The sequence below is a fragment of the Acanthochromis polyacanthus genome, chromosome 8 (genome assembly GCF_021347895.1).
Source record: "Acanthochromis polyacanthus isolate Apoly-LR-REF ecotype Palm Island chromosome 8, KAUST_Apoly_ChrSc, whole genome shotgun sequence".
NCBI lineage: Eukaryota > Metazoa > Chordata > Actinopteri > Pomacentridae > Acanthochromis > Acanthochromis polyacanthus.
Genome location: NC_067120.1, coordinates 3,777,574 through 3,805,257, shown reverse-complemented (window position 1 = coordinate 3,805,257; position 27,684 = coordinate 3,777,574). Strand labels below are relative to the sequence as shown.

The window sequence follows — 27,684 nt, the reverse complement described above, 5'->3', positions numbered from 1 at the left end:
TTATTTCAATATTAACTTTATTGTTTGACAGCACACGTCATAAATAACAGTTCATTATTGCTTTCTCTAATCTGTATTGAAATGGTAATAGAGGCTTGGTCATTGTGGGTTACATAGTGCTTGCAGGATAGTGCAGGAGACAGCATTTTCATAATTCTTCAGCTGTTAAATTAAATGTGACATCAACATAATACCTAGCGTTTTTTCAACAACCTGTGCTCTGTTCATTGTTGAACAGTTTAGAAACAAACCGCATGACTCTCATCCGGATAAGAAAGTGGAATCTATCGTTGTACATGGACACAAACAAGATGCCTTTTTACAGAAAAGTATGTCACAAAATTCATCACACCGAAATAACAAATGAGAAAAGATTCAAACGGGATGGATGGAATCTATCAAAGGTCTGATGAAGCAAAAGTATTTACAATGAGAGAGAGAGAGGCTAAAAGCTTTCCGACAAAATGACAAACACTATTTGAACTGACACAACTAGGACACCAGTTTGGATCCAGTGTTTTACCAACTGAGGGTTTTTATGAGCACAACTCGGCGTCGCATGTGACCCCGAACTGAAATAAACGATGAGAAACAGGCCAGACATCACGCAGTATAACAAGAGCATAATAATAGAACAGTTTTAACAGCATATTGTGGGGAGCAGTATTCTTCTTGAGTATATTTACTAAGATATTCAATGAATGAAGTCAAGAAAAATGACGATAATATTAATAACAACAATAAGGCCTGAGTCCTGACATCTCAGATTACAACACCAGAAGACAGAGAACAAACAAACAAACAGATTCTGGCCATGCATGTGCTTAAGTTTAAAATTCCAGTGCAAGCAATACAGCAGTAGGACAGTTATAGTTGTCCTGGGGTCGGGTACAGGAAATGACGTGAGCGGGGAAAATATCTACGGTGGATGTGAGCGGATCAATGACTCTCTTTCTCTTTGAGGAAACCGAATTTCACAGTGTAAACAAGCAGAGGACTATTTCCTGAAGCAAATACAGTGTATAAGACATTTACATCAGTGAACAAGGCATTATGTTTGGTGCTTGAGTTGCCGACGACTTCATCTGGTCCTCCGGCCGTTTTTAATGATAAAGTCACGTCTCGCAAATGTCTCAAAGTACCTCTTCCTCTCGCAGATGTAAAGATGAACGTTTTAAACCCGCCAGCGTAGGCCACAGAGCAGAGACCCAGATCAGGGTCAGAGGTCGACCCCTTTCACCAGCGCCGTCTCCAGGGTGATGCTGAACTCATTCAGTGTGTGCACGATGCGGGACAGGGAGTGGACGGCAGCTCGGTCCCTCAGCAGAGCTCCATCCTCGTACGTTCGGGCGGTCAGGGGACAGTCGGCCAGCAGGGGGAGCCACTGGGAGAGAAGCCGGTCCCTGCAGAGAGACAACGGTCAGTGATGGAGTTATAAATATCTGATGAAGTCTGGAGTTGAATTGAAGGCAAACAAGCTCTGCGTGCGTTTTCACTTTCAGCCTCATGGAGCTCGAATGCTTTCAGTTCTCATCAGCGTTCATGATGTGGAGTTCATTCAATGTCAGTGCAGACCACGGACACAAAAACTGTTGAAACTACCAAATGAGGTACAACTAGGGATGTCTGATATTGGCTTTTTTGCCGATAACCGATATGCCGATATTGTCCAACTCTCAATTTCTGATTCTGATATCAACCGATACCGATATATGTGGGCTATGTAACTAGTTTTACACATAGCCATATTGTTAGTCAGGCACAACAAGTTTGTTACTGCAGCCACATTTGTTTACACGACGCAGTTTGATGATGTCATCATTTGTGCACCGGTAAACACCGGCGAAATCCAGGCATTATTTTATCGGTTTTCATGGTAAGCAAAAAAAGGTAACGATATTGACCAATATTACATTTTTATGCCAATATCGGGCTGATACTATCAGACATCCCTAGGTACAACATATCCAAAAATATTTCTAAACGGTTATCACTGTTTTAACAGCTGTTACTTTATTGCACAGAAAAATGAAGAGAAATAGAAAAGGATATACTGGCAATGTCACAGAAAAGCTTCTTTAACCCTTGTGTCGTCCTGTGGGTCAAAATTGACCCGTTTTAAAGTTTGAAAATGTGGGGAAAAATATATATTTTCACAGTGAAACTTCTGATGTCCACATCTACAATGTTTTTGAGAAATCTTTGAACATTTTTTGGAAAAAAGAAATGTTAAAATTGTTTCTTTAAGAACATTCACCAAAAAAATCAACCAAAATCCAGCGAATTTCGCTGGATTTTGGTTGATTTTTTTGTGAATGTTCTTAAAGAAAATATTAAAAGCTTTACTGATATATATGTAGTCAATCAATATATTTTTAGGATTTCTTTGGAAGATTTTTACTCATTTTTTGAAAATACTTACAAGAATTTCCTTGCTAAATTGGGGGATTTTTTTTTAAATAAAACTTTTAAGCGAAACTTTCAAGGAATTATTGGAATTTTCTTCCTGAAGGTTTTGCAAATTTTCAGAAATCCGGGGAATTTTTTTGCTGAATTTTTGGATTTTTTTCAGACAAGGAAATGAATGAGGACAACAGGAGGGTTAACACAATGAATTCTCTTAGCTATTTTTACTCTGGTTATTTTGTTCTTGTATATTTTACTGTCTCTCTCTTTTTTATTTTTACTCTGTTGGTCTGCCAATCTTTTTATCCTTTGTGCTTTTTTAACTTTAATTCTTTCTGTCTGCTTGGTTTTATCCCATGTAGTTTAATGTGTGCTTTGTGCAGCACCTTGAAACTTTATTTTAGTGAGACACAAACACAGTTCTAGTCCACACTCCATTTTATCACAACTGTCACTACACTGTCCACATGTGAGATTTATTTTTAATTATTTTTAGTTAGTTTTAACCAGCTTCACTGTATTGATTCTGAGGGATCAACCAAATCAAGTAAAATATAATCAAATCTAAAATAATCTAATAAAAAAAATCCAATTAAATTTAAAAAGTGGGTATTTTAGTTGCTTTGCTCGGCCACCACTGGTAATAACATTTTGTCACAAATACTTTGTGCAAGCAAGTTTTTTCTGACTTTAATCAGAAATATGGATGATTTTTGTGTGTTTGTGTGCAGCAATTAGATTTTAAGGCTGTTTGAAAAGAGTATTTCCAAATCATGTACCTGTTCCTGCTGTGAATATAGATGATAAATCCAGATCTTAAATTCATCAGTTCAGTTATTTTTGGATATCAAATAAGTTTCTTTTCTACGGCAGCTCTTTTACACCGGTAATCTGAGGGTGGGGATGGTGTTTTAAATCTCCTCTCCCAAGCCTAATTTAGACTCTTCCTTGTTTGCACACGTGTCTTAGGGACTTTTTCCTTGGCTTTTTTCGTGTTCCTCTTTGGATCTCTTTCCCCTAACTCTTTAAACTGTCATTTTAAAAGCTACGCCCGCTCACCTGATCCCCAGGCAGACGAACAGCTGGAATTTGCCCTCCTTTCCGATGTTTCTGGTGGAGGCGTTGATGGCGTTGACGTAGCGGCACAGCGAGTCGCAGGGCGGACCTCTAGTCAGCGTCGATCCATGCAGGTCGCCCATCTGATCAGCCGTCTCCATGGAAACCACAGCCTTCTCTGTGGGAGAGAGTTGGTGATACTTGTAGTTCATAATTTATTAATATTCTGACGAGAGAAAACTGAGGAGATGGATGGTGACAGGAAAACATGTCAGTCACGCTTTGTTGCCTGTAACTCGAGACGTAAACTTCACACTGACTGCCACTAGATGGAGTTGGGAAACAGACGTGATTTTATCGGCTTGCAGAACTCACCCACAAAGTCCCAAACAAACACGTTCCTCTGGAAAAGACGGTTGGACTTGAACCCATGGAGGAGGAACTTCTCCAGTGACAGCACCAGGCCTCCTTCGCCACACAACAAGACGGTCAGGTTTCCCCTCTGAAACGACACAAACAGAGTTAACGGAGGCTCGTCTTCCAATCAGTAAATCCCTTCTTGTGTGGGACAGAAGGAGCTTCAATTATCCCCAAATCCTCCACAGCAGCGATCAGTTTGTTAGAATTTAAAAGGCTCTTTTGTTTATTTATTTATTAAAGAAACTAACAGGTCAGAGCATATGATTGTACATTAAAGCCTGTGCACTTAAAGATGTTACTGAAATGAACTGGAAGCCCATTAAAAACTAAAAAGAGCCTCTCCAGAGCTTTTAAGCTGCTGGACTGATGCACAAGAGAAACAAATGAGGCTCATGCTGGATAAGTCGGGGTAACGAAGCATGTTAGAGATAAAAAATAACACACAGGAGGCTGACAGTTGCTGTAAAGACACTCTTCTACGCATTAAACACCTTGTCAGCCCGTAAGATAAATGAAGGCAGGAGCTGAATCCAGCAGACTAGCTCACGATTACAGTCACACACCTCTTGTTCAGGTTTGTGGAAATGCTTCACAAGGTTATTGGCCGCCTCCCTCATGTCCTCCTGCACTTCGACAGACAGCATTCCTGAGAAGATGAATGAAGAAGAGTTACGGATGGAAACATGAGAGGAACAGAACAGGGAGCTGAAGAGAAAGGTGATACAGGAGCAGAATCTGTTGTAATGAGCCGCCCAAACAAGTAGGTCAGCGATTGTGCTGAAGAATGTGCTCTTTGTCAGCACGTACTGCTGCGGCTGCCAAGCGATCCCAGCACCATTCGGACGCTCTGAGAAGGAGAGGCCAGCTCCGGAGGCGTCCCTGTCCACCTTCCAGCATCCTCCTCTGCACCAGGTGACACCAGCTGACCAATCAGGACTCTTTCCAAACTGCCGTCGCCCACGCCTTTCCCCAGCCACCGGCCACACGGGAACCTGAGAAGACAGATGGAGCGTTTCACGAAGATCAAGATTACACCGAAAAAACTCAAAATCTTACCAAGTCTGTTTGTCTTATTTTTAGTCAAAATGTCTCATCCCGCTTGATTTAAGATAAATTCACTGAACAAGAGACATTTCAGAAAGATGGAGGGACTTGATTTAAGACAACGCATCTTAAATACCCTGTTAAGTCAAACAATTTTAAAATTATTTTGTTTTGAGTTGAATTTTACAAGAAAACTCAAAATTAGTTTAACCCTCGTGTCATCCTGCAGGTCAAAATTGACCCGTTTCAAAGTTTGAAAATGTGGAAAAAAAATATTTTCACAGTGAAACTTCTGGTGTCCACATTTTCAGCATTTTGGGAAATGTTTGAACATTTCTTGGTGAAAAAAAGAAATGTTAAAAATGTTTCTTTAAGAACATTCACATAAAAATCTACCAAAATCCAGCAAAATTTTTTATTTTTATGTGAATGTTCTTAAGAAAATATAAGTTTTACTGATATATATGTAATCACTTTAGATATTTTTAGGATTTTTTTGAAGATTTTTACTCATTTTCTGAAAATATTCACAACAATATTCTTGCCAAATCTGGGGGATTTTATAAGGAAAATTTTTAAGGAATTATTGGAATTTTCTTTCTGAAGGTTTTGCACATTTTCAGAAATTTGGGGAATTTTTTTGCTGATTTTTTGGATTTTTTTCAGACAAGGAAACAATATTTTTTGGTGCCCATAAATGAGGACAGCAGGAGGGTTAAAACACCTCAGATTAGGAGGTTACATGAAAGTGAAAATCTATTTTTGAGTGGAAAACTGCTTTTGTTTTTAGTTTATCTGGCTTATTTTAAGACACCTAAGCTTGACAATCCTGGTAAAAAAAATTGCATAAAATAAGTTTTCTCCGCTAATTTTGAGACCTCAATATTTTAAATATCATATCTTATTTCAAGAAATCTCACCAAGCCATTTTTCATTTGTTCTATTGGCAGATTTTTCATTTTAAGGTAAAAGTTCTTTGAAGTAAGTTTTTTTTTCTTGTTTTGAGAGGTGCGTTTTTTCCAGTGTAAAAACAAAAACATGATTTATCACACAGAGGACCTGTTTTAGCCCATTAAATATAATGTGTATTCACTGATTTGCTATCTACCGTGAACTTGCAGGGACCCGACACTTATTTTCTCTGCTTTATATTAATATTATGCAAACTCTATGTAGGAGTGTTTAGGAAGGATCATTTGGTGTCACTACATTAGCTGCTGCCCATACAGACATTCTTATACGCTTATCTGCAGTCCTGTAAGGCTGCATTCAGTGTTTAAGGTCAGAATAGGAATCTTACTTGTAGGTGTGTCCAGTGATCTCGTTGTAAACCATCACACAGTCAATCAGACACTTTGCCAGCAGGCCGGAGTTCTCCTGTCCGAGCTGCAGAGTGCTCAGCCTGCCCAGGTTCTTGCACTGACATAAACAAAAAAGAGCAGAAATCACAGTAAGAGCAACTCTCCACGCGTCTAACTCAGGTATGATGTTGATTTAACTGCTCGAGTGTGGAATACGAACCTGGAAAAAGATTTCTTGTGTATTCTTTGGGATCTGTCTAACTCCTGAATCACCCAGTTCTCCTGACACACACACCCACGGGTTCACTGTCGCCATGGCGATACTCAGCTTCTTCATGGGTATAATAACGACACGATATGGAATACCTGGAGAGAAAAATCAGTATTTTTATACATTCATGTCTTTTCCTGCAGTCTTTAAGTCTTTGAATCTCAAGCAGCTTCTGAGTGTTTCTTTTTTTTTGTGCTCTTGTCTAGAGATGTCCGATAATATCGGCCCGATATTGGCATAAAAATGTAATATCGGTCAATGTCGTTATCGGGTTTTTTTGCCTGTCTTGAAAACCAATAAAATTCTTATTTTGCACAAAAATTTTTTATATTGAAAGCCTTGTTGCATTTAAGAATGCATCCCAATGGGGCATCAAAATGAAACGAGACATGATGAGTCAATTCCACAACAGGAGACGTGATGATGTTACCTAACATTAGTTAAATAACCGACATATATCGGTATCAGCTGACATCAGAATCTAAAATTGCGAGTTGGACAATATCGCCATATTGGTTATCTGCAGGAAAGCTAATATCGAACATCCATACTCCTGTCACATTTTCTCTCAAAGTGAGCTCAGTTTTCACCTCCATGGAAACAGCACAGGTGTTAGCAATACTGAAAAAATGGTTGAATCTACACACTACAGATATTCACGTTTTTGTTTTATTTCTAAAACACTTTATTTCTTTATTTCTATCCGTTTCATTCAAACACAGCCTGCAGTGTCAGCAAATTTCAGCCAAAATGTCTCAGAATTTGTGCCACATGACGGTTGGAATTTCTGGTTTTGAACAGAATCTGTTTAAAAGAAACAGTTCATTTTCAACTAATTTTTAAAGAAGACATGTAGAAAAACATCCCAAAGTCACAGATGAGAAAGAAGCTCACGGACGTTTGAAAGTAAAAAATCTGATGTTTCTTTTCGTTTTAACAGTTTATGGCTTTGACAAACGGTGTAACTTTGGTCATATTTTCTAAGACGGCATGATTTCAAACTCAACAGTTGGTTTTGGGGTTCAGAAAGTTAAATAGTCTCAATTTCTCTCTCATAATTCAGAGTAAATTTTCAGCATTTGAGCCACTTTAGGGCCCTGGATGTTAATACCGCCAGCTGGGTGGGGACGGGTGTCGTAAAACTGAACCCAAAGCCAACTTTCATCGTCCTTGGAAAGCTACTAAACTCCCAGTAAATGCTACCATTTTGCTGTTACAGTTTACAGGACTTACAGATGGAGGTGAAGACGCGTGTAAAACAGAGGTAGTCCACAGTGTTGAGCGACAGCAGGTGGAACAAAAACTGCTCCCTTTCTTCCTCACAGAGCAGGAATGCATGAGGTTTATACAGCTGCCTGTGGGAGGACGACGAGAACAAAAAGTCTGTCAGACATAAAGGCAAATGAAACGTAAAGAAAGCAGCATGGCGTGGATCATCGGCAGCTTAATGACCTGAGCAGCTCCTGGTTTGTAAGCAGCTCTTTGAGGTGTTGGGAGAGCATTTTCTTCTCCAAAGCCAGATGGATCCAGGCTCGGGCTTGACCCACCTCAGACAGACCCTCACTCATGGTCTGGATGAACCTGGAACAACAGCAGGCGAGTTGGCATGAGCAGGAGGAGATAAGAAACCTTTTAGAAAACCTCCCTCCATAAACAACAGCTTTTCCTCCTTTATAAACTCTCCAGCATCAAAGCAGGCTTACTCTCCTCACCTCATGTCCTGCATTAACGATCCTCTCAGGGGTAAAGTGCCGTCATCGAGCGTTCTCTGATCCGAACAGTTGGATCCTAAAGGAAAAGAGTTCAACACAATCAGTCGACTCTTATCTCAGCGGCTTACAAGAGAAAAACAAAGCACTCGAGTTGTGTTCTGACCTGGAGAGTCAGATGGTGCCTCCGTCTTCCCCTGGGCGGCCTGGTAGTGAAGCAGATGGGACCAGAGAGCAGATTTCCCCTGTTCAGAACAAACACACTCGTCAATATCCAGCATCTTTATACAGTCATTTCCCGGGTCAATGTGTAATTTTGAAGTTTCATGGGATATATCTTGCATAAATTTATATTAGTATTAAAAAATATATAAGTCCCGCAATTATATATTGACCCTCTTGTGTTGCACGTGTACGAACTAAACCGTGAGTGTCAAACTCATTTTAGTTCAGGGGCCAAATTTAGCCCAATTTGATTTTAAGTGGGCCACACCAGTGAAATCAGAGCATAATAATCCAGATCTTTCCTTTGTTTTAGAGCAAAAGAAGTACATTCTGAAAATGTTCACATGTAACAAACTATCTTTTTGCAAAACATTATCAACAACCTGAAATGTTGAGACACAAAGCAACAACAAAATGGACAAACAACACAAGCGAGACAAAAAATACACAAAGCAACAAAAATGAGACAAAAAACAACAAAAAAGGCGAAACACAAAATGACAAAAATAAGACGAAAAAGGAGACAAAGCAAAACAAAAAGGAAACATAAAACGAGAAACAAAATGACAAAATCATGAGACAAGCGACAAAAGCGAGACAAAAAACAAAAACAAGACAAAATAATGCAAAAATGACAAAAGCGAGAAACAAAATGATTCAAAAAATAAGACAAATGACACAAAAAACAATAGACAAAAAATGAGACACAAACCGACAAAAGCGAGAAACAAAAAACAAAAATTTGACGAAAAAGTTCCAAAGCTACTGAAAAATGGACAAATGAGATTAAAAAAAATGACAAAAGCGTGAAACAAAACAAGACAAAATATTACAAAAATGAGACACAACAAACAAAAACAAGACAAAATATTACAAAAACGACAAAAGCGAGAAACAAAAGGATATAAAAGGAGACACATGACAAAAAAAGCAAGACAAAAAATGACAAACCAACAAAAGCGAGAAACAAAAAAAAAACTGACAAAAAAGTTACAAAGCAACAAAAAATGGACAAATGAGAAAAAAAATGACAAAAGTGTGAAACAAAACAAGACAAAATATTACAAAAATGACAAAAGCGAGAAACAAAATAATAAAAAAAAATTAGACAAATGACAAAAAACAAGACAAAAAATGAGACACAAACCGACAAAAGCGGGAAACAAAAAACAAAAAAAATTGACAAAAAAGTTACAAAGTAACAAAAAAATGGACAAATGAGAAAAAAATTACAAAAGTGTGAAACAAAACAAGACAAAATATTACAAAAATTAGACACAAAATGACAAAAGAACAATGAGCGATCTAGTATTTTACTTTATGATCAAAACAACTTGTCATGGTGTAGAAATTATTTTAAATTTATAGTTTTACTAATTTACAATCTGCAGTTAATTTCTTCTCTGGAGTTTTTACCCTTTGAGGGCCGGATTGGACCCTCTGCAGGGCCACTTCTGGTCCACGGGCCTCATGTTTGACACCCTTGATCTAAACTGTTTACATGAGGACACGCAGCATCCAGATGTTTTTATAGGTCATCTCTTTGCACAGAGACACACGGGGTTTGCGGGCCTGATTAGTCATGATAAATCACATGTCTGACCTGCTTCATCTGCAGACCGTGGCCCCAGGTTCTCTCCAGCAGATCACACAGACCGTGGATGAGTGTGTTCTCCTGCAGGCCCGTGATGTTGGCCTCACCCTGACCCAGTTCCACACTCTCCTTCCCCATCCTCTCCATCAGCATCCGTTTGGTCTAAAAAGCCACAGAAAGTCTCTTGTCATTAACATCGCGCTGAGATTTTACAACAACCTGTGAGTGAAGCGACTCCCACCTTCAGACGACACTCGCTCAGCAGCCCGTCCACGAACTCCCGGTGAGTCTGAGTGACGGCTTGAGGCGACGGGTCGAGCAGCTTAGACTGCCGGAGGAGCTTCCTCGTGTACGTGTGTTTCTGTTGGATAAAACAGAAGTAAATTAAACCGACACAAGCCTCCTGAAGCCCGTGTGTTTGTCAGTGTGCGTTTGTGAAGACTTGAAGGTACCTGTCTCAGCTCGTTGTCCACTCCTGAGTGATCGTTTACCGTCGACCTCTTGGGTTCGGACCTGCGTGATGATGTTGTCACACGGCTGGACCACCTGTTCTCACAGATGAAACAGCAAAACCGCATTTTGAAGTGTGTTAAACTGTATGTAAGCAGCACTTATGTGTATTTTTGTTGGTAATAAAGTACAGGGTGTCCCAAAAAATGTGACATAATTTCGCAGGCCCATAATTTTGGCAATTCTTGTTGAAATAACCTCAAATTTTCACAGAATGTACAGAAACAGATCAAGATTTTGTATTTAATGTTTTATTTTAGTTTTGTTTTCAGGTTGAGCCGTGCCGTTCACTCCCAAAGAGAAGTCATTTTGAAATCTGCTCACATACAGTCAGCCAAGACTGTGCAGCGTGCCTTCAATGCAAAATCTGGAAAAACTTCACCAACTGGTAAACAAATTTGGACTTAGTACCAAAAATGTAAAGAGGAAGGCTCCTTATGCAGGGCTAAAGGATCTGGTAGACCATCATCAACATCAGCAGATTCCAAGATGCAAAATGAGTCTAATGTTTGGAGAAACTATAGTTTACGGACAAAGTGAGCTCTCTGGCTGTTTCATTGCAATTCTGTGTTTTTTTTCCCCCATAAATTTGCTGTAAAACACCACATATGATGCATTGGTGTAAGCACTTAAAAATGTTGTAATTCAAATTACAGTGAAACCTCGGTTATTCCCAGACATACACGCCCTTTTTCATACTATTTGGATCCATTTCACTGATTGATAAAGTCAACTGAAGAGCAAATGTTTAACCGGACATCAGCGACACACTCAGATATCCTCTGTTTGTTCAATCACATGTTGAGGAATGTCCTTTGGTGTCAAATAAAGGGCTACGACAAACCAGCAAAACTCCACTTTCAAACGGCAAACAGTTCTAATGTTGATGAGCTAAATGAGGAGATGGTACACTGTTAGTGGCTAAGTTTCAGCTGCAGATCTAGTTGACAGTTGTATATTTAGTTAAACATTTTGTGCACAGAATAAACTCATATCATGCTTTATAAATAATATGGTTGTACACAGTGTGCATCCAGAAACTGGTATATTCTAATGCAGCACCGTCTGCTTCCAAATGAGCTCATTTCCGCTGATTTTACAGTGGGCGTCGCAACATTACGCACACAAAAGAGGACACCCTAACAACAGACAGGAACTTTCAGCTGCTTTTCTATTACTTCTATCAAGTTCTTTCAGCTGTTTTCAGTGATTTTTAAATCAACACATCGTCAGAATTGCACCAAGTCTGCAGATATGTCGGCGCAAACACAAAAGCACCTCCTGAGCTCTGTGTAGAAGCACCGGTGTTTTGGGAATCACTGCTTGGATGTAGAAAACAAAGCTCACTTGTTGGTGTTCTGTGCCTGTGCAAGCACATCGGCCTGCAGTTTGGGGAAGTAACCGGGATGGTGGCGACCCTGACCGATCCTCATGTCCAGCAGGTGGGGGTGTATGGCCGTGTGGTCGGCCTTCAGCAGCCGGCGCTCGATGTTATGAGCTGTGGACACAAACGCAGAGACGCTTGTTTAAACGCTGTATCTACCGGGTCAGCGTTTAAGTGCAGGACTGTTTGTATCATCTTTGACATTTCTGCTGTTTTCATCCCTAAAACCAACATAACCAAACACCACGTGGCATTTTAAGAGAAAGATTCTTCTAAATATTACATATACAATCAAGTAAAATTGAAATTGAAAGTTATTTATTGACATTTCAGTGATATACAGTCTTTTTTTTTTATTAGTAAGTGATTGTTTCCATAACAAATAATTATGGAATTTGTAAAAACATGATCATATTGAACATAAAAACATTAGTTTTTGGACTTTTAATAAAAATGTATTCAAAATATATCCCATGGACTTCCCTGCACTGCAACGGTCTATTTGTCTTATTTTTAGTCAAAATGTCTCATCCCCCTTGAGTCAAGATAAATTCACTTAACAAGTGTCATTTCTATCTTGTTCAGTCAAACAATCTTTAAATTATCTTGTTTTGAGTTGAATTTTACAAGAAAACTTGAAATAAGTTTAACCCTCGTGTTGTCCTGAGGGTCAAACTGACCCGTCTTAAAGTTTGAAAACATGTGAAAAAAAAACATATGTTCACAGTGAAACTTCTGATGTCCACATTTTGAACATTTCTGGAGAACAAAACAACAAAAACATGAGACAAATGACAAAAGTCAGGAAAAAAAAACAACAAAAATGAGACAAAATGACAAAAATCAGACAAATGACACGAATAAAACAAAAGAGACACATTTTTGGTGTAAATCAAGAAAAGTTTTTTAAAAATGTTTCTTTAAGAACATTCACAAAAAAAATCAACCAAAATCCAGCGAAATTCGCTGGATTTTGGTTGATTTTTTGTGAATGTTCTTAAAGAAAACATTTGAAGTTTTACTGATATATATGTAGTCACCTTAGATATTTTTTAGGATTTTTTCGTAGATTTTTACTCATTTTTTGAAAATATTTACAAGAATTTTCTTGCCCAATTTGGGGGACTTTTTAAATACAATTTTTAGGCATTATTAGAATTTTCTTCCTGAAGGTTTTGCAAATTTTCAGAAATTTGAGCGCTTTTTTTGCTGATTTTTTTGGATTTTTTTCAGACAAGGAAACAATATTTTCTGGCGCCTGTAAAGGAGGACAATAGGAGGGTTAAAACATCTCAAATTAGGAGGTTACATGAAAGCAAAAATCTATTTTTGAGAGAGCTTTTTTTTTTTTTTTTTTTTTAGCATATCTGACTTATTTTAAGACACCTAAGGTTGACAGTCCTGGTAAAATTTAGCTTGAAATAAGTTTTCCCAGCTAATTTTTACCTCTCAATATTCTAAATATCATATCTTATTTCAAGAAATTTTACCAAGCCATCTTTCACTTGTTCTATTGGAAGATTTTTTCACTTATTTCAAGGTAAAAGTTCTTTGGAATAAGCTTTTTTTCTCTTGTTTTGAGAGGGGCATTTTTTTCAGTGTATACATTGACCCTACTGCAGAGATATTCCTAGACAGGACTTGCATGTGAGTTAAATGTCACGTCTTTAGGTCACTAGCTGCTTCTATGTTCTTTTTTAGCTGCATGAGAATCACATGAAATGCTGATATAATGGAGCTGATGGCGTGACAGAAAAGAAACGAGGCAGAGTCTGAATGTGAACACCGAGATGTGAGCGGTTTATTTTGCTGCAGCGGGACACAAAGCTCTGTCCTCTGCTTATATAATCCTCATCCTTTAGTTCACCCCTCTCCAACTCCCATTTTCCTCTAACATCCTATTCCATCCCAAGCTTTTTGCATTTAAATTATTAATGAATTCCTAATTATTATTGCTATATCATTTTTAATAATTAATGCAGTTATTTGGTTTTGATTTCTATTCAAGAAATGTCTCCGTCCCTTACATTTTACATCGTTAACTATCTTGGCGCAGGAGATTACAAACGATGGAGAAAATGATGATGGCAGAAAGGCCAACCACATAATCAACACATGAACCCAAACAGACGGGCAGATGGAGGCTGATCCACGGATTCCCTCTGCAAAGTCTGGCACACGGTTCAGTCGCATCCTTCAGCTCGGGCTTCATTTTATTCAAATGTGGAAAAGAAAGCAGTGAAAGAGCCTCAACAGAACAACAACATAGCTCTAGTCAGAAGGAGTCCTTCACACCTGATTCTTTAAATGACTGAATGTAAACACTAAAACGACAACAGTCAGTCATCAGTGCTAAACTTACAGGAGCTAATCAGTTCTCTGCACATGAACTCCACTGTCAAACTTACATGAACAATCTATGGAAATGAAGCCAGGTTATATTAACCCTCTAAACCCCAAGCACTTCCTGGATGCTATTTTTGCTTCCGTCACTTATTTCTCACTGTGCACCTTTTTTTTCACTGCATGATTAAGTCCTGCGTCTCTATGGAAACAGCACAACCACAGAAGAGAAATGTCAGAGATGTCTGTTGAGCAGAATGACAAATTTCTAACTGAAGTTGAATATTTTTCATTACTTCATTTACAGCAATTGAAAGCAACTACAACTCAACATGTACAACGTTTTACTAAGTGCCCAAAAACCGTGCCTCTACATGCGATACAAATTTTATTATTTAGATTTTTATGTTGTTAAATTATTGTAAGCAAAGTCTGCAGTTCAGCCAAAAAGTCCCTGAACTTTTGTCACGTGAACGTTCATCCCAAGAGCTCTCAATTTTTTGTTTTTCACAGAATCTGGTCAAATCAAACAGGTTGCTATTTGAGAATAAACTGATTTATTTTGATGAGTCACAGATGAGCAGTTCAAGGACTGTCAGAAAGTTTAAATCGTGTAGTTTTAGCGGTTTTTTAAAAGACAACATGACTTTCAAACTTGCTTGGATGATTTGAGGTTTAGAGTTCTGAGCTGGATTTTTGTGTTTCTGTGTGTTCCATGTTGCAGAAATGCAGTATTTATTGAGTATTTTATCTCGCAGCAGCATAATAACGGACACATCACAGTACCTGACTCAAACAGCGTGGTGCATTTCCTGTAAGGACAGCTGCGGGGGTCTTCTTCGCCTGTATCATACAGTCGCTCTCGCTCCAATCGGCTGTCAAACAGCAGCTGCAGCGGCTCCTTGTCTGCCCAGCGAGAGATCACTTTCCCATCCACAAAAGAAGAAAACATGGACGTCTCCAGGAACCGGGATAAGAAGTGCAAGTGGGCTGCTGGCTGAACTGAGAGGAAGGAACCCTAAAACAGTGAAGGTATAAAGTTAAGTCAACTCATTTGGGAATATTATCATGAGATCTATCAGTGCTGAAGTACCTTGTCAAAGCTGAACGTTCCCTCTCGGTTGCTCAGCCAAGAGTCTAAATCCAGAGCACTGTGGATGACAAACTCCTCGTATCTGCCAAACATGGCAGCGAAACGTACGGCAAACACCTCCCTCAGCTGAATATTCAGCTTGGCAGCCTTCAGCTCTTCCTCCTCCTCCTCAAACACGTGTCCCAGCGTCTTTCCTCCATCCGACATCTTCCCTCCTCCACACCTCCTCGCCAGAGCCTGCAGCCTCTCCAGCACCGCCAGCTCCTCACCTCCGAGGTTCCCGTTCCGCCTGTCCTCCATCAGGTCCTCCAGAACCAGGCTGCTGAGGCGAGGAGAGGGGGAGGAGGAGGAGGAGGAGGAGGTGGTGGTGGGTTTGGTGATCGCTCCCCCCTGCGGCGGAAGCCCAAAATGCAGCAGAACCTCGCTCAGCTCCTGGATCAGCTCCGTCTGATCCGGAAACAGGGGAAGGTCCTCGGGGGCTTCGACACAGTGGTTGTCAATGTCCACGAAACACAGGTTGGCCTGAGAAGGAGCACAAAGCAGAGAGATAAACTGTGAAAAACCTCTCCTCTGTCAGATAAGCATAATAGGTTTAACCGGTCACAACCACTCCTGTTTATCTCATGCAGACAAAGTTGCAGAGATTTAGCACCCAATTAAGCCCAGAGATGGAGCTCCACATTTCAGTAATAGATTTTTGGTTTTCTACTTTGATAAGGCTATGAGCACGTGACGGATTATCCAATGATTACTGTTATCACTTTGTGGAAAACTGGTGATATCAGGCTCGAGAAACCTGTGCAAAGAATAAAGGCTGCGTCCATAAAGCTGCTGAGCAATGAAGTACAGGACTGAGAGGAAGACAGGCGCTGATTTTAAAAAAGTGCCTCTGTAAGCAGCAGTCAGCAGCAACACGACCTTCAGCAGTGACCTCAGGCAGTCGCTTTACAGCCTCCAGGGAAGCTGCAAGATGTTCTGTCGACTGTGCAGCTTCATCCTCTAACTGTTGTTTACGTTTTTCATAATTTCTTTGGTCCAAATAAGAAAACAAGGAGTCAGTAGATGCATTAATACCTCGAGAGTTTGACACAAAAATATTCCACTGCTTTTAACTTACGCTCCAGTTCCTGATTCTTTTGCGCTTCAGCGGACGAAAAACAAAACACGCTGCCAGTTTTTTTTTTTTTTTGTTTTTTATATAAAGGAGAATAAATTCCAAACAATCACAGAGTTAAAATATTTCCCACTTCTTCCAAATTGCACAGCTCAAGGAATAAGTGGCGATCCCTAATTCTCATTAATTATTCAGTGAGCTTCATTATTCGGGATCTGTCAAGCTCTGCAGTTTTTGTTTTTTTTTCCGCTTTCATCCCCCCAGAGCTGTCTTGCTGCTGCCTGTTTTCTGGGGCAGAGCGACTTCAAAGAGGCTTCAGCGAGATAATCATGCAGCATAAAGTCATCTCGGATGCAGGATTGAATTTGAAAAGGGCGGGGGGGATAGCTCTGAGGAAATGTATTGTCCCAGTTCGACTGGCCAGAGCCAGAGGGCGAATGAAAGCAGCTCAGACTGGATTGTTTCAGTCGAACAAAACATTTTTAGATCCTTCAGTATGAATGATTTCAGAAATATTTGCAATATTTGGAGGCAACAGGGTCAATATATAATTGAGGGACTTTTGAAGTCCATGGGATATATATTGCATACATTTTTATTAAAAGTAAAAAAAATCATGTTTTTTATGTTCATTATGATCATGTCTTTACAAATTCCAGAATTATTTATTGTGGAAACAATCACTTAATAAAAAATGCAAACTAAATAACCAGCCCAATTTACTTCTAATTAGCTAAACAATAATAAAATTAGTTTATTCAGAAAATGTTTTGATCATTTTATTAAGTTGAGATAATCATGACAGATATTTCTTTTTTGGCAATATATCAAATTTTATGTGGAACATGACAAATTGTATCTGTGTCTGAGAAATCACTTTCAACTAAATGACTCAGTACAAAAAGGCTGCATCCATATCTCCACCCTCTGGACTTGCAGACTGAGCCCTCATGGACTTCAGTCATACGTAATGTGACGTCTTTACCGTCATAAAGTCTGCAAGAGCGGGAGTCTACAGCATTATGAATGGAGCTAATAGACAGACTTGGAGTCCGTTTCAGTCGTTTCCGTGACACTGTTTGAAAAACTATCATGTACATTGGAGGACTTGCTTTCGTCCTTTTTCCGCCATTATTTTTCTCAGCTCATGATTTCGGCTTCAGACTGCACAGCTTTTATAGGCCAGACGCAATAAAAAAATCGAAAAATTTAAACGTCACGTCCATATTGCAATGAATTGTGGGTAATCAAACTGGTGAAGTCTGCAGAAGTCTGCACTCCAAGCAGACTCTCTGGAAGTCTGCAGAAATTCCGCTTGAGGCCCCTTGTGGACTGGATGAATTGTGGATTTGGACAGCCCTCAGCACTCCCGGACTTCCCGTGAACGCGCCAGCAAAGTCCGCGAGTTCGCAGGTGCGGTGAAGTCCAGAGATTTGGATTCAGCCAAACACCTTTCAAAGAAGTGTGTTGATTCCAGATCACATGACCTGTTCCACATGATGTCATTTCCTCCTAAAGAAAAGACTGGCCAGACTCCAAGGCTTTCTGAGTTATTTCATATAAAGTCTTCTTAAATATCTTTCAATTTGAATGTTACTCTACTGTATTTATAATATTTAGAAGAATCTTTCTGTAAAAATACCATGTGATGTTTGGTTATAGGCGGCCATGTTGATTTTGGGCCTGAAAACAGCAAAAAATGTCAACTATGATACAAAAAGTCCCACTATTATATATTGACCCAGAGCATTTACATGTGAGCTCCTTTCTGAGTGCTGTACCTCGTGTGGCAGGTGGAGGGAGGATCGCTGAGCTCCGTCTCTCCGCTGGATTCCCATCAGGAACGGCACGGGAGCATCCAGCAGGTGATGGAGCGGCGTGGAAACGATGGGCAGGTAGATGTGCTGCCACTGGAATGGGAACAGCAAAGTGGTGATGCCCTCTGCTACGGTCATCAAACGCTGGTAGTCTGAGGAGAGAAAGCACCAGTCACTGTGAGGTATCGAAGGGAGACCTCGTTTTCAAGGATATCAGAGCAGAATCTTATGGATTGTTTAATTAAAGACCGGTGATGCTTCATGTTCATTACACACCACCAGCCAACAATTTGGACATTATAGATTAATACTGAAGACATCAAAGCTATAAAGGAGTACATATGGAATTATGTTGTAAACAAAAAAGTGATAATCTTCAATATGAAAAAGCACCGAATGAGAACACTGCAAAAACTCAAAATCTTACCAAGTCTATTTGTCTTATTTTTAGTCAGAATGTCTAATTCCACTTGATTTAAGATAAATTCACTTAACAAGTGAAATTTCAGCAAGATGGAGGGACTTGTTTTAACACAAGGCATCTGAAATAACTTGTTAAGTCAAACAATCTTGAAATTATCTTGTTTACCTTGTGTCGTCCTGTGGATCAAATTGACCCGTTTTAAAGTTTGAAAATGTGGCAAAAAATTATAATTTTCTCAATGAAAAATTCCACATTTTCAAACTTTTGGAGGACATTTTTGAACATTTTTTGGTGGGAAAAAAATGTTAAATGTTCTTAAAGAAAATATTAGAAATTTTACTGATAAATATGTAATCACTTTAGATATTTTTAAGATTTTTGGGGGGGGAGATTTTTATTCATTTTTTGAAAATATTTACAATTTTCATGTTTTTTAATTTTTTTAATTTTATTTCTTGCCAAATTTGGGATTTCTTTAAAAAAAATACAATTGTTAAGGGAAACTTTTAAGGAATCTTCTTCCTAAAGATTTTTGCAATTTTTTTTAAAATTTGGGGACTTTTTTTGCTGAATTTTAGGATTTTTTTCAGACAAGGAAACAATATTTCTGGTGACTTAAAATAAGTTTTCCCAGCTAATTTTAAGATCTCAATATTCTAAATATCATATCTTATTTCAAGAAATCTCACAGAGCCATTTTTCACTTGTTCTATTGGCAGATTTTTTCACTTATTTTAAGGTAAAAGTTATTTGAAATAAGTTTTTTTTCTCTTGTTTTGAGAGGGGCATTTTTTCCAGTGAAGGTGTGTCCAAACTTTTGACTGCTAGTGTATCATAAAGCTGCACTTCTACACTATTTTGAGACCACCTCCAGTGAAAATCAAGTACTTCTCCTAGTTAATATTCCATTAACATTAATACTAATTTTTATTGGCGAACAGAAGACGCGTTATGAGCAAATGAAGCAGCCAGCGCCATGGCTGAGCATTTCCACCTCGTAGCTGCAGTCTCAAAAACACAATCAGATTTTTGAGGGTTCATACATGACAAAACTGCTGTCCGTATCATTATTCGTATTTTGCTATTTGAACAGGTACAGCTGAATTGCTCCAGTACTACAAGAATAAACAGGTTTAACAAGAAAGCAATTCAAAAGACAGTATATGTAAGTTTTTAGACAAATTTAAGTTCAATGCAAGCTATGAGAAATAACCTGCATTATGCTATTTGATGTTGTCATATCTGCTTAGACTTTATGTCTTGTGTGACTGGCTATTTTTATTATTTCAACATAAAAAAAACATTTCTGGGTCAGGGTTTAAGGTGGTATTTAATGTGCTATTCAGAAACAGCATGTGTGCTCCTCGAAGTTACAATACATGAATAAATCATGTAAAGAAACTTCCATGTTTTTAGATCACTCTGAATCTAATTATAGGTGTGTCTGTCAGATAGAAACAAACGTCTTGGTTGCTTTGATTAAGTGACCTCTATCACTGCAGACATTTTGACTTCTCATAGCAGAAAAAGCAGTGCGATTAATGACATTAATGATGGCTCTGATCCATCCATTAAGTCACTGATAGTGTGATAGTGAAGCTCAGTATCATGACCCTGAAACTGAAGCAGCCACATGGAATGCAGCCATCATTTATCAATTATTTACCAACTGTGACATCTTCTAATAACAAAAATCTGTAGCACCAGTGACTGAATTATGTGCTCACCTTGAGAGTAGAGCAGGACTTGTGTCTCCAGAAGTGCACAGGTGAGCAGTTTCACCATATTGTCCACCCCCAGCAGGGAGAACGAATCTCCAAGAAGAAACTCCCCCAGTGGGAGCTCGCCCGGCCCGGGCCGCTGGCACACGATGGGCCCCTGCACCCCGTGGAACCTCAGCGACCTTCCGGGCGGAGGCAGCGGCACCTCGTACAGGATGTTGTGGATGTAGCTCTCCAGAGGGAGCGGCGGGGCTGTCTGAGACGTCACCGCCTGGTGCAGCTGAGCCAGAAACTGTCGAGAAGCCTGCAGGAAAGGGAGCGGCGTGACCAGGCAGAGGGCTTTGGACACGTACAGGGTGTCACGGGCCGGATCGAAGGAGCCCGCACAGCCGAGGCAGCCGGGAACGCCGGCCAGAGACTCAGCGTCTGACTCATCCAAGCTGCTCGCAAGCGAGTCCATGCTGGAGGTGGAAGGTGAGGATGCAGAGGAGGAGGATGAGCAGGAGGGAGAGGAGGCGGATGAGGAGGAGTGGTGCTCCACGTGGTGCATCTGATAGAGAGTCTGCATGGCAGTGATAATCTGAGGACTGGTCACCTCCTCGTAGAAGGTGTGAACGAAGCCGTAGGAGCGAGTGCCGTCGTCAAAAGCAATCGTAAATGAATGAAACTGGGGGTCGAGTCTGTCTGCCTGGGTGCGGAAGGACAGACCTCTGGGCATGCAGAGCTGAGGGGAAGGAAAGGGAGAAGAGCTTTTAGAATATAATGATAATTCAACAACTGACCCACAGGATTTTCTAAATTGTACTCGGCTTTTTTCTGCATTTGCACTAAAGTAATGCAACCAAAATATCCATTATATAAAACGCTATAATTTACTTAGACATAGTGTAGGAGCCTAAATGCATTTAAGTTAGTGTGTAGCGATTAAAGTGCAGGAATTTCAGTTATGGGGAAAGTGGGTGAGGCTAAGTAGTCAGCTGTCAGGCATAGAGAGGGGAGCCACGCACTCTTTTGACCTCTGTTTTCTTATTTCTCGGATTGTCTTGGACTATTTTTTGGATTTTAGAGAATGAATTACTTTGTACTCTGTATTTTTGTTGTTTGAAGATTTCAGTAAACTTTTACGAGTGGCCCAGTGGATTTTTTATGGAATGTGGTACGTGGAGAGAGTAATGTTCAGTAATGGAATCAGCACAGAAAGCACTTGTATCAGAATAAAATTAAGCTTGTAGCCAGCAAAAAGAGTCAAACAAGAAACTGGTGCAGAGATCCTTGATGCTTGTCCCGGCATTAGCTTTATATTGTTGTGAAAGTGCAAAATCTGAGAGTTTAAAGAAATATTTTTGACAGAAAAGTGGATTATATACATGAAATAAGATGCTGAAGAAGCAACATGACTGTCAGATTTAGAATAACCTCTAAAAAGTCCTTCAAAAAAAGGTGTATTTTCCAGTATTTTCATGAGTAGAAGTTCGGATGACAAATAATCTAAAAATAAAATACAGCAATGTCTTCTGGGATGCTGGTAAGAGCAACTTTAAAAGGTGAGAAAAACAAAACAAGCAAGACATTAATTCAATTCCATCTGCCTGCTAAAAATTCTGTGGGGCTCTCATCATGCTGACCTGCTTTTCCAGCAGCGAACAATGAACCTGCTGTGTATATTTAGGCAAAAACAAGCCTGTAAAAAGAGAGGCAGACTTTCATTATTCACTCTCACGAACTGGAAAAGCTACAAAAACATTCGCCTACGAGCAGCCACGCTAAGACTGACGCAGAGCGATCCAACATCTCACCATGTTGACGGCATCTTTGTTGAACGGGTTCCTGTCCGTGTTTTCGGGATAGTGAACCAGAACCTTTGACTTGAAGGAACGTCGAATGGGGCTCTGCTCGAAGCCCTCACCTGGAAGACAGACACGTGCAGAGATGAGGTGACTTTTCAGGTTAATGCAGGGACACATTTGACCTTGATTAGTGCTGAAGCAGAATTCACAACGAGGCAGGAAGGACGGGAGTGAGGACGTTACGATTTGACAAGCTTTGATTTATGAAAACGCACGGACAGGACAACCTTGTCTGAAAAAAGCTCATCTGCTGTCGACAGCAACGACCATTCAGCTGCAAAGAGGGGAAAAACCCTTCCAGGGCGTTATGTAACTCAACTCATTACCATAAAGATAGACTGGAAAGGCAACACAACACAGCTCATCCCTGACACGCTGCAGCAGGAAAGCCTTCATAGGGGGGATGAGAATATGCAGCATTTGAAAGCACTGAATCCACAGAAGACTCTGCAGTATATTTCCTATAAAGTGATACCTCGTGTCAGCATCCATCTCCGGTTACACACAGATGGAGCTCAGAAATAAAGTGCGTGTATGATTCAGAGTGTGTAATCGACTGACAGTATGAATGAGGTACTTTCATTATTTGTCCACTTTGTGAGGGGGATGCCCTCGAACAGAGCTCCTCTCTCTGTTCCACTAATCCACCGTGAATTCTCAGAAACGTTCACTGACATCACACAACAGAATCAGCTGCGAACAGGCTTCTTCTCCCGGCTGCCAGCTCCCATTCAGCGCTCAGGAACATCCGCCTCACCTGCCTACGAGATGACGCACAAGACCCCGGCACAGGAAATTACGCCGGCAGGCCGAGTGAGAACGGAGCACCACTTCAAGTCAAACTGAGTCAGATTGGTTGGTGGGAGACGGAGGCTAAGAGATCACAGCGACGAGAGGGGGAGTCTGCGTTCATTACCGAGGATACAAACTGGAGCTGGTGCCAGGAGGCAGAACGGAGCCTCGCAGAAGGACGCCCAGTTGCCATGGCACCACTTCCGCTGTAGAAGATAAGTATCAAGACGAGGCTTTTGTGCTTGTCACCGGTTACGTCAGCCTCGGTTTCATCAGCTGACCTGATTAAATCCACTCTGCTCCTGACACGAGTTCACAATAAAGAGTTTGTAAATGCAGAGTTTGTCTGTAACTGTGGTGCAGAAGCAGAGGGAGGTTTGTTTTAGTGTCTGCATAAAAGCATAAATGCTGGTTTCAGTTCAGGCTGCAATTAGCACGTTTCCTCCCGTTACAAACACACACACTTGGCAGCAAGTGTGAAAAGTGGGCTGAATGCTTCACATCAGGCCTGCAGATAATTATAACTTCCATCTTAATTAGTCATTCATTCAATAAAATGTCAGAAAGCGGTGACACATGTGGCTAGATGATGTCTTCAAGTAGCTTTTTGTTGTCGAAAAACCAAAACAAATTCAGTTTTTTGATCAAATAAGAGAGAAAATACATTAATCCTGACAAACAAGATGGAAATAATTAATGTTTGTTGTTTTATTTTTAAAAAAAAGGTTAACAATAAATCAATTTTAATGGTGACAATTTGACATTTTCTACATTTTAATGGCTTGTTTGTTGTAAAAAAAAGAACATTTTCAGTACCTATAACAAATTTCATTACGTTTTCTTCAATTTAATGGTATAACAGTTAAAAAACAGAACATCATATTGTTTTTTTTACTGTTAATCTATACTAGACAACATGGAATGTGGTAAAAATGTGTTATTTTCATTTTAATTAGTCAATTAGTCAAATAAAATTTCAATAAACAGTGACTCATGACTCTAGATTATGTCTTTAAGTTGACTTCCCTGTCTAAAAACCTAAATAGTTTCAGTTCTCCCTCATGTGAGAGAAAGAAAATCCACAAATTCTGACCGTCGAGATGGAACTAATATATATATAGATTTTATAAATACTGTAAGTTGATTTATCAAAGCAGCTGCTCATAAGTTTCTATCTATCAATTGATTAATCGTTAATTGTTTCGGCTGTAATCCTCAGTACATGGAGTCCTGAGTGCAGGTCACATTTACGTCAATCTTGTCGAGGTTTTTGGTGTTTCATATTCATCTCAGAGATTCATGGCTCAGAGTGGTGCTCAGTCCCTAAAACAGCCACAGTCCATCAGCGATGACTGAGCACCCACAAAGGAGGACGTCTGTCATATTCAGCATCTGAAATCAGCCTCACTGTCCCATCCGTCACATCATTACACGAGTAGATAAAAAGCGGTGAGAGATTAAGATGACAGCGAATGTCCGCTGGCACTGACTGATGACGACTTATTCCTTTAGAGCCCAAACACTTAAATCACTTCATTACTCAGGCACAGATTTGTCCGACTACTGAAGGTGAATCACGCGATGAGAAGAAAAGACTATTTTTTGTTTTTCATCTCAGCCTCAGACAGTCAGACGTGATGTCGAGCTCAGGATAGGAGAACTAAAAATATATTTAGCTCAGACTGGGTTTTCTGTGTGGAAGCAGGACGTCTACTAATAAAACCATTGGTCAGTAAAGAATTACAGGAGTTTTTGTGTCAGTTCACATTTTTTGCTGTTTTCAGACCTAAATTCAACATGGCCGCCTATAACCAAACACAACATGGCATTTTTACACAAAGATTCTTCTGAATATTATATATACACAATTGAGTAAAATTGAAATGTGGATAAATGTGTTGACACGGGGGGGGCAAGTTGCCCCATGCTTTTCGCTAGCTGAGCTGCTAAGCTGCCTGCCTGGCTAAATACTGGAGCTATGTCAAAAATTCATTTCTCCATCACTCACATGTATGAAATGACATATGGAAACAGACCCCAGGTTGAAAAAAACTGAAGTTCCCCTTTAATAAGTGACTGCTTTCATAATAAATAATAAATAATTATGGAATTTGTAAAGACATGACCGTAGTGAACATAAAAAATATCAGTTTTTAACTTTTAATAAAAATGTTTGCAAGCTATATCCCATGTACTTCAAAAGTCCATTAATTATATATTGACCCGGGAAATGCCCTGGCTTGCTGCCTGCTTTTTTGTTTTTTTCCTTTTTTAATAATGAAACAAATTCCTGTACAAATTAGCTGTAAGTAATTTCTAAAATTTTTTAAATATTTCTATTTTTTTAGATTACAGTAATTATGGTCTACAAATAAAATAACAAATATATATAATCATCTATAAGATTAAGCTTCTCTATGCTTTCTTGGTCTCTCAGTTATATATTGAGCCACACATCAGTCTGTTTAAGGTTACGCAGCAGCAGCAGCTCTGTGGGGTCGTGGAGTTCTCACCCTCCGCTGATGTGAAGCCTCGGACGTCCAGCATTCCAAAAGGCAACGTCACGTGAAATTTGATTAGGCTGCAGAACACACAGTGGCGTCTATTGAGAAGCCAACAAGAGCAGATTGTCTCTCGGTGGGCGTCCTACTAATTACACACTGTACTGAAAACACATATAAGGCTGCGAAGAAACGCATTCTGCTGGATGGAACATAAAGTGTGATCTATAAAGAGGCAAAAATCCCCGGAACAGAGCAGAGCCCCCTGCTGCAGTGGGTCTGAGATGACCTGCTGTTACATAAGCAGATTGGTGGGGCTCAGATATACCAGCCGCTGGCGTTGACACTCTGCAGGGAGGCAGCGATCAAACCAGCTGGTTAGTTAGAGGAATGAAAAAGCAGCAGGAGGGCTACAAACTGGACCTACATGTAGAGGTTTCCAATGTGGCAGGCTAGTTAAAAAGCTTTCCCAGCCTTTAGAGGAGCCACATGAGCAGAAGAAGACATGGAAAATGCAGGGTGTGACTATTGTCTGCAGCTCACATCTGGAAGTGACATTCTAGGTTCTGGGCACATCTGTACGGCTCTGTTTCCTCACCAAAAAAAACAAACAAACTGCAGCACACTGAAAGCACGCTGACGTCACACAGGGCTCCTGGTGAATCTGTCCTCAGCTCGGTGTCAACAACTCAGTGCAGGAGAAAGCAACAACCTGATATCTCCACTGAAGAGCCCCACCAATAAGCATCACAAACACCTGACAAAAGGCAGCATCACTACAGCTGTCATCGCCGCGGCAACAACCCCTCACATCCACACACGCTTTTCCTTTCACCTCCTTCACCTTTCCTTGCAGTAAGAGAAAGACGGACGCATTTTGGGTGACAGAATGACATGTCTGTTAGAGAGCATCAGATGGATTAATCAGTGCTTTGTGAGTCAGAACAGTGTAATCTGGGATACACACACATATACATACGTACTCAAGCCTGCGTTAGACCTGATGTTCCAGCTGTGTTCCAGCTGTAATGAGCACAACTGGAGGCTCTTTATCTCCACCTATTAAACCTTTTTTTTCCCTCTCTGCTGTGATCCAGGTGCAGCAGTGGATGACTTGCAGAAAGAAATATTCCCACAATGCTGTCTGGATAGAAAATGGGATGAAAACACAATGAGGAGGAATGTAATGTGTTTTTTTTTCCCACTCCAAGCAGAGGTCACACAAAAGGACGATACTATGGAGTGAAATTGAGTCATTTTTTGTCTAAATTTAATCAGAATGCTCCAAATTTAAAAAGAAATGATCATTCTTTTGAGAAGTGCATTTTTAATTATCTGTGTCACACTCTGATATGCAGAAATCTACATTTTATGGCCACTATATGCTAAGAGATGTGTGAAGAATCTGGTAAAATAATCATTGTGAGAATATTTGCAGGTTTTTTTGGTTAAAAATGGGCCATTGTGCTGTCAGATAAGGTTGTCAACAGCGCTGTCAGAGAGCACAAAAACACATTTTAATGGCTCCGACACAAACAGGCTCGTATGAGCCGCAAAATACGGAACAAAAATGTCACCCTGGGTTGAGTTTTCGTGGATTTGCGTGTTTGGTGTTGCGTGGATCTTGTACCTGCTCCATCGTCCGGCTCCAGGCCCGTCTCCGTGTCCACTCCACACACAACAAAATAGTGGGCGAAGCGGCAGGACGCCGATCCGGCTCCGGTTCCGTTCATCCTCGACGTGTTGGTGCTCTGACAGATCCGTTTACTTCTGCTCGGTGCCGTCAGTGCTCATCGCTGTTTCCGAACCGAACCGCTGACCTCCTCCTCGGTGTCCCGATCCCAGCGCTGCGTCGTGCTGCGGCCGCCCGCCTGCGCTCACCGATCCGCGGACTGACTCTGGCGGAGTCACGGTGATCCGACGGTGGTCATCTCCTCTGCTGGGAGGGGGAGGAGGCTGGGGGAGGAAGGAGGGAGACAAAGACCTGAACGCCTCATCGTCACACCAAAATCAGCGTCATTTTTACGAGCTTGTTGTCGACATTCATCAGCAACACCCACGTTCACAACAATCAGGGTTTAATTATTAAAAAATATCAGTATAACGGACAGA

General features: G+C 40.2%; 1 protein-coding gene across 1 annotated transcript; it reads right to left on the bottom strand.

Annotated features, from left to right (window-relative positions):
- On the bottom strand, nt 1–27,556 carry LOC110972262 (DENN domain-containing protein 5B-like). Its single transcript, XM_051951494.1, has 21 exons — nt 27,203–27,556; nt 22,229–22,338; nt 20,439–21,156; nt 18,252–18,439; nt 15,357–15,878; nt 15,050–15,281; nt 11,884–12,034; nt 10,479–10,572; nt 10,268–10,387; nt 10,036–10,188; nt 8,374–8,452; nt 8,211–8,286; nt 7,951–8,079; nt 7,732–7,853; nt 6,448–6,593; nt 6,227–6,345; nt 4,690–4,874; nt 4,446–4,528; nt 3,838–3,964; nt 3,466–3,640; nt 1–1,403 (listed from the first exon to the last, which is right to left on the bottom strand). The coding sequence occupies exons 1-21, from the start codon at nt 27,303–27,305 to the stop codon at nt 1,220–1,222; spliced, it is 3,816 nt and encodes a 1,271-aa protein (XP_051807454.1). The 5' UTR covers nt 27,306–27,556; the 3' UTR covers nt 1–1,219.
- Nucleotides 27,557–27,684: the final 128 nt, after the last annotated feature.